The sequence below is a fragment of the Lemur catta genome, chromosome 12, assembly GCF_020740605.2.
Source record: "Lemur catta isolate mLemCat1 chromosome 12, mLemCat1.pri, whole genome shotgun sequence".
Classification (NCBI taxonomy): Eukaryota; Metazoa; Chordata; class Mammalia; order Primates; family Lemuridae; genus Lemur; species Lemur catta.
Genome location: NC_059139.1, coordinates 54,228,624 through 54,236,854, shown reverse-complemented (window position 1 = coordinate 54,236,854; position 8,231 = coordinate 54,228,624). Strand labels below are relative to the sequence as shown.

Genomic DNA, 8,231 nt, shown 5'->3' with positions numbered 1-8,231 from the left:
GTGCAAGTCTCCTTAAACTTCTCACTCTGCCCCAGTATTCTGTATGCCTCACAGGTTCCATTATTTGTACCTAGATCAATCAATAAATGTTTATAAATCTAATAAGGGAATATATGCACAATTAATGCAAATTCTTATATATTCCCTTGGATCATTTCTATTTAAAGTCCTATGTAAAAGGTAGACAGAGTACACACTAAAAGGACAAGCTCAGAAAGGAAAAGAATCTCTTCTTTCCTACAACTATTAATGTCCCACTCTTTGCATATTTTTGACATTCCAAGAAAGAACTTCAAAACAATTTTCAACTCACTTTTGACTTTTATGGTATATTCTATACAGTTGTAAGCACATAATGGATTTATTCTTCCAGATTATCAATAAAGATATTAAATAGAATGAGCTCTAAGTTAATTCCCATGGGATGCAGCCAGTGTAAAAACTTTAATGTGGACAGAGACCTATCTAGCTCATTCACTGCTGAATCTTCAGGGCCTATTACAGTGCCTAGAACATGTAAATATTTAATAATTAGTGAATGAATGAAAAATAAAGGAATGGGTGGATATCTGAATGGATGAGAACCTTATATTTTTGACATTTTCTGATAATTATTTAGATATGACCATCTAGCCAGTAAATTAACCTCCTAAATGTATAACAATCAAGAACATAATATTTTACATTTTTCCTTGAGAATATCATACAGGCCATAGCAATTATCTGCTTCCACACTACCTGTGTGACTTTGGACAAATAACTCGAGCTCTCTATGCCTGATTCCTCATCAGTCATGCACCTCATTAGGTACCTCTTTCATTTGCTTTTTGTGAGATAAGCATGTAAAACCCTTGGCCTGGTTCATAAGACACATTCTGTAATGTGAGCTATCACTTTTCCTATTGCAGATTTCTTTCATATCTGAGCCTAATGCATACTATTTAGATTAAATCATCACTATATCAATATTTGCAGGTAGGTGTATAATCGTTTCCTTGCTAGCCCGAAAGTCACTTCATCCAAGCCAGCAGCTTGCTCTCCATAATGGAACCAGAAGGTAAAAATGTTGATGCACATCAGGGTTTAAAGTTGTAAATAACCAGACCAGTCACAGTATAGTAAAAGAAGGATTTTAGGTTTCTTTGGTGAAACAAAAGCAGATATAAAAAGTTACAAAGATTTTAGATTTTCATTCACAAAAAAAAGGTCATTCACATTTTACACTATACACGTTATAATATAAATACAGGAAAGTATTATGTGCATTGTAATGAGAAAAGAAAAATAAAAACCTAATAGGTCAACACAGTGTTACTCTGTGCTCTAGAACACCTAAAGGTGGATTACATTTAATGCGACAACCAAGGGAACTTGCTTAAAGACGCTGTGTATGATTATAGCTACAGTTGCTCCTTCTGAGCTAAAGGAGGTTTTGTGAAAAAGAATCACTGTTGGGGCAACCCCTGCCCGTCCTTTTCTATTTTTCTATTTGCACTTTATTTATCATCTAGTCTTCTCAAAGCTGATCTATCTGAAATTTGGGAAAGAGTTTTTCTTTCCATTACAGGTTTTTCTTTAAACATTAAATTAAGTGGATAATGATTCAAAGTCATCTTCAGCAGTCACTTTACTCAAATAAAGGGGAGAAAATGGAGTGGGAAGAGATGGGGAGAAATGCCAACACGTACATTCCACCTAACAGGAAGAAATGCCCACACTATTTCTATATATATGCTCCTTGCTTAGGATGGGCAAACACCATTAGCTGAAAGCTATACACTTTTCCACTCTTTTCATAATAAACACTTGATGCATTCTATCCATCACATTATTTAATCAGGGACAAAGTACCTATATTATATGGTTCCAAACTGTGTGAGGAAAGTATAAAGGCTAACACTGAAAAATAACTACCATACTATGTCAATTTTCAGGTCTTGGGGAAAATAACATCCAATAAATTAAATCAGTATGGCTTACTTCATTTATTTATGTATGCTTCACAGCTGCAGCATTCATACATGAACATTCAAAACTTTATAAAAGATTAAAATGGTTATATATACAAAATTTCTTTCTTTTTTTTTTCTTTTTGCATGTGTGTTGTTTTAACAATCCCCCACCCTCCAGAACCCTAGGTCTATATCCATTTGAAATGCGTTGATCTGTAACCTTAGGAGTTAGTGTTATGAAAGCCATTAAAAAGTAGACCTGGTTGAGTTAATAATTAGCACTTTGACCCCTAAAAAATGCTCCTGGTTATAGAAAAGTCCTCCATTCAGGCCTTTCTTGTAAGTGAAGAAAAAGAAATGCAGCAAAGAAGAGTTCCACATTGGAGTCCTAGTTCCATCGGGATCCCATTAGGCAGGCTTCGGCGTCACATGGAAGCAAACTGCACCTATGGCTGAGACCGGTGCAATGACCTACAAGATTCTGTGTTTGCTAGCTGTCCAGGAAAAGCCATCCTCAGTCTTGCTGGCAGTCAAAGGGCAAGTGGAACCATTTCCAGCCTAAACAAACTACAGAAAAGCAGCCAAACCAATGATTAAAGACCTCTGAGGCTCCATAATCATTATTAAATATGCCCGAACTCATTGTGACTTTTTATTTTATATACAGGATTAAAATCAACATTAAATCATCTTATTTACATGGCCATGGGTGCTGAAATTGAGCATTTTAAATAGTACAGTAGGCTGGTATACATTATGAAATGGTCTGCACCAGTGGCAAATAGAAAACTAAAAAAATTAGATAGGCTGGAAATGGTTGCTTTCTGCCCTCATTTTCTTTCATTTTGCTTGCTTTCTTTTTTAATGCCAATACTTTCATTTAAAATGTTTTGGGAGCACAGCAACCCAAAATGACTGGACGGTGATCCAAAACTCCAAACCAATTGATAATGCTTCTCGAGGTGGTAGGAAAGGCACAGGGAGTTAGGACTTTGGCTGAAATGATGAACACACACGTTCGCCATTTTAGGGATCAGCGCCTCGACTCCTGCCATCTCCGGATCCAACGATGTTCATGTTTTGATGTATTTGATGAATTGTCCTTTTCTGATGAGGAATTTTTAAAGTATTTCTTAGAATAAGTCCTTTGGTATGCAGATGCTACATGAAAGGAAAGAAAGAAGGAAAGAAAGAAAGAAAACACAACAATATTACTTGCTCCATACCCTAAACTACTGATACCACAGCCGTAAAATGAGGGTGTCTAGTAGTTGTTATGGCATGGTTGTCCATTCTTTCTAAAGGACCACTTACGGTTCATGCAGGTAATTTTAGGCATAGCCCATCTTCCATTTCCTAGGCACCGGATAGTTGGAAGGTGGCGTTGAATGAAACCATCTTTGCAGTGATATCTAATCAAGGAGTTGATTTCATAACGAGGTTTCATCTTTCCAAAGGTCTTGGCATTTTCTACAACAGGGGGCTGGCCACAAGCAACTAAAGAAAAGCACATTGGGTTATTTTCAAATAATGTAAGTATTTCAACTGGTATGAATCTCTTATTTTTCTCTTTCTCTCTTAATAATACCAACGAAGCACCTTCATTAAAAACAATCATTCAGAATTAAGAAGTTGAAATTTTTCAAGCAAAAATTAAATGTTGAACCTTTTGGGCTTCGTTTGAATCTCAGATTATGTCATCTTGAATTGTGTTTTATTAAAAATCCATGGGGCTAAATGGTTATATATTCACCTATCCATCTGGAACGGCCATTTTTCTAAAAAAAATTCTGAATTAAAAAGCATCTATCTCATGTCAGTAAGTGGCCTGTTGGTATTGTCTTCATCACCATCCCTAAGTTTTTATCACCCACCTTCACTTGAGACAATAATAGATTTGTAACAATTCACTATTATCATTACCTCCCCGAAAAAATTTACAATCTATAATAACATGATAATTTTGAAATATGGACATATATTCCTAAATATAAATAAAATATCTTCTGGTTCCATTTATGTTTATATACTATTTTCTGTCTACTACATTGAGATGGGGGGAAAGAGGGTATAATATTCATGCCTCAGTTCTGTAATTACCATAAGAAATATAAATTTAAACTCTTGAGAAGGGTAAATGAGGGTAAACCTTGGAATTCTTAACCATCATTTTAAATTTACAAAGAAAAATTCTAAATATCAACAAACTTAGCAATAGTAGAAATAATAAAAAAGAAGTAAAAGTGAAAGAAACCTCTTGATTTGAAATTCAAGAAGTGAAAACTGATTCAATTGAATTTGAGTAATTTATAGTTTTAGTAAATATTAATATACTTATTTTAAATTAGATACCTTTACAAATCAATTTCATTAAATTATTTTTTTCTATATATCACTAATAAAAATTTAATTTAAATATAATTTTCCCTAAATGGAATTTCCTATCCATAGTTTTCTTTAAGAATTCTGACACCATAGGCTCACAAAAACATGTCATATTCTCTCATGAAATAATATAAATCTTCAATGGGAGAATGATTACCAGAAACTTTGGTACTAAGATATTTGAATGTCAACATCCTATTATTAAAAGTTTACAACCGTTATTTACATATTCACAGGGATGTTTACAACTATATTTTTGTGCAATAACATATTTGGGTTTAACTTAAATATTTTAAATATTTCATTCCTTTAATTTACTTCTGCTTCACCCCAAATTGGATACCTGTACACTTCTCTTATTGTAATATGGAATGCCTACACTAGGGTCCAGATACTAGCAAGTATCAAAAAGAAGGAGACCAACTTTTTAACAGAAGGTTAAAAATGATTAATTAGATAATTTATTATACTTGATTTTGTGCTATGCTGACAAATTAGAAGTTGTTTTTGTAATTGTGAAGAGAAAATTATATAGATTTCTTCTAAAATTATTCATATATGGAGACTTACTAAAAAGCTGAAATAATTAAGTGAATGTGGTATTAGCAAGGATAGGAAAATAGAGCAGAAAGAGATCCACACATATATGCTCGATATTTGACAGAAGCAACATGGCAGAGCAGGGGGAAAATGTTGTCTTTTCACTTGGATGATTGGATATTCATACAAAAAATGTATTTGGTTCTGTACCTCAGAGAATACATCAAAAATAAATTCTAGATGGTTGAAATATATAAATGCAAAAGGCAAAACTATAAAATATTTAGAAAACAATATAGAATATCTTTATGACTTTAGGGTAGGTAAAGATTTCTTAAGACACAAAAAGGTTTAGACCATAAAGGAAAATTCAATACAATTAAGAATTCTGTTCATCAAAACCTGGGAGAAGATACTTGCACTTTATAAAATTATTAAGGGATTAGTAACCAAAATGTAAAAGGAACTCTTACAAATCAATATGTAAAAGATAAACAACCAATTTTCAAAAATAACCAAAAGATATGAACAGAAACTTTACAAAAGAAGAGCTACAAAGGACATTAAGTACATGAAAAGATATTCAGGGAGAAGTATCAAAAATGCAAATTAAATAACAAAAGATAACATTTTATACCCACCAGATTGGCAAAAATTTCAAAGTCCAATAATATCAAATGTTGGAGGAGATGTGGAGTAACAGGATCTATCACACATTGCTGGTGGGAGTGCAAATTGGTACAACCACTTTGGAAAATAATTTGGCATTTTTTTAGTAAATTTGATGGTACATATATCCTATGACTCAGCAACTTTACTCGTGGAAAATACACCTTACAGAAACTCAACAAAAGTCCACCAAGAACAAGTTCAAGAATGTTCATAGAAACATTGTTTGTAATAGCAAAAACACTGAATATAATTCAAATGTCCACTGACAGGAAAATTGATAAATAAAATGTATGGTCATAAATGGAATGCTATATACAACAACGAAAACAAAGAACATGCAGCTACATGCATCGACATGAAGACATCTCACAAACACAATGCTGAACAAAAAAAAAAAAGATGCAGAATATATACAGTATGATTCCACTTACATAAAGTTAAAAAATGTACAAAACTAAACAATCTGTTATTTAGGAATACAAGCATATATAATAATATTAAAGAGAAAAGCAAGGGAATAAATCATTATATCTGGTGGAGTTAGGAAGTAAATGGATGGGATTGGGAGGAACCCACAGGATACTCCAAAGGTGTATTAATAGTGTCTATCCATGTATGCTTTTTTAAAAAAATAACACTTTTGTATATAATACTCCACAAGTACTTAATTGTTAATTAAAAGTAGAACTATTTAGATCTGTTGGTTTTAAATATCTGAAAGGAGAAAAGAATATCTTTTACAAAAGTCTATAAACATTTATAAAATTCTCCAGAGAACTGATTAGCAAAGAATTGATTGCTCACAAATAAAAATCAGCCAGTAGGGAGATAAAACATAAAAATAGGTTTTTTTCTTCTTCTTTAATGAGGTAGGCCAACGTTTTTTGTAAAACTTGTTTCCCGCTGGGAAATGTAAACAATGCTGTTTTTGTGAATCTTTTTTTGGTGAAAGGGCAATGGTTCTTAACCCGAGACAATTTTGCCCCTTCTTCCCCCAACCTCCCACCACCTTCCTGGAAACATTTGGCAATGTCTAGGGACATTTTTGCTTGTCACAATGCAGCGGGGTTGTGAAGTGGGAATGGTGTTACTGGCATTCAGTACATAGAGGGCAGGCATGATGTCAAACATGCTACAACGCACAGGACAGCCTCCCACAATAAAGAATCATCCAAACCAAAATGTCAACAGTGCTGCTGTTGAGAAACTCTGCTATAAGAAAAAATAACATAGGAAATATATGAATGTTTAGATCACAAAATGAAAAGCATGAATCCAGGGATCATTTGGAGGTCTAAGAAAGCAAACATGACATTTGGATAAAGACAAACAGCTTATTAAAGACTTTTTACACTGGTAAAAGAAAAATAGCAAATGCTTGATTTGCTATTTTTATGAGTTCCATCACAGAAGTGCTGAAGTAAGGCACACAGTCAGGAAAGCTTCTCATGTGGAAAGGATATTGAGAATAAATTCTACCCTGGATGAGAAAATAGCAGAGTAATGTAGTCACTGCTAACAGTTGAGTTTCGTGTGAGACTACGGCTTTGTGTATCTTAGTATTCTCTTTCTTCTAAGAAAATTTCTCATTATTGGTGTTTAAGTATTCCTAAAATATTTATAGAGCATATACTTTTAGTTTGTTATTTTTTTATTCAAAGACAAATAACTAAGATAGGTTATATTTAACACTTGTACTTTGTACTTTTACTTGAGGTAGATAAAAGTATGAGTCTAGGGACTGAATATTCATGCTTTAACACCATTATCAATTGCAAACAGGTTAAAAAATTTTTACAGAATTTCTATATGTTTAGAGAATAAGTCTATACACAGCATGTATCAGAAATTCAAACATATTAGCCAATGATGAACACAACATATTTTTAAAAATTAGCTTTTTATATGTTTTCTGTTGAATATTAACTAAACAATTCTCATGTAATTTACATTATAAATGTTTTTATTTTATCATATCTTATAGATATTCAACTGCAGAAGTAGGGATGGCATTTACATTCTATGGCTTTTAAGCATAAAATAAGCTTCTAAGGGAATGATTAAAAAACTGCAATGCCTACAGAGACCTGGCAGTTAACAAAAACCAGTGCTGATCATAATCCCAAAAGACACATTCTTGAATGCCATAATCCCAAATGTTGAAATTCCAAAAGATCAAAATCCCTAATGTCTAAAACCCCAAAATCTTAATCTCAAAAGACTGAAATCTCAGATGTTGGAATCCTGAAAATGAAATTCTAGGGAAGGGATTACTGAGTTTTCAGTTGTGCGTAGGGTAGTCACATCATGTTAGTTGTATCATGTTAGGTGGAATTATTACCTATCTCAGTTTTTGATTGATGTTGTCAAAAGACTTCTGTTGTGAGTCACAGTATTTCAGATGACCGGTTTATAAAACTGGGTGCACACAATTACCAACCATAGTGATATGCATTTATACATTTCACTTTTTGACCTATTTCTTTATAAATATAGTTTGCCTACTCATAACTGTTATACCCAGGCAACTGTCATTAGTATACTTGAGTGTTTATGCTTGCAAAAATATGAATGTTACTATTACCTATTTTGTTGTGTAAAATGGCCTATGAAGTGTTCTGTCATGTTTTTATATGTTTTTCCAATAAATTCCCTTTTTAAAAGATAAATAAATGTCTTTTA

The 8,231-nt window shown here is 32.8% G+C and overlaps 1 protein-coding gene across 2 annotated transcripts in view; it reads right to left on the bottom strand.

The window, feature by feature from the left end:
* Positions 1 to 1,114: 1,114 nt before the first annotated feature.
* Positions 1,115 to 8,231, bottom strand: part of VCAN (versican) — a 100,122-nt gene continuing 93,005 nt past the window's right edge. For both annotated transcript variants that reach the window (XM_045566276.1, XM_045566277.1), the window contains 2 exons: positions 3,267 to 3,449; positions 1,115 to 3,113 (listed from right to left, as the gene is read on the bottom strand). In XM_045566276.1, the coding sequence (XP_045422232.1) occupies positions 2,986 to 3,113; positions 3,267 to 3,449 (311 nt within the window). In that variant the 3' untranslated portion in view covers positions 1,115 to 2,985. The remainder of the gene's footprint in view (positions 3,114 to 3,266; positions 3,450 to 8,231) is intronic.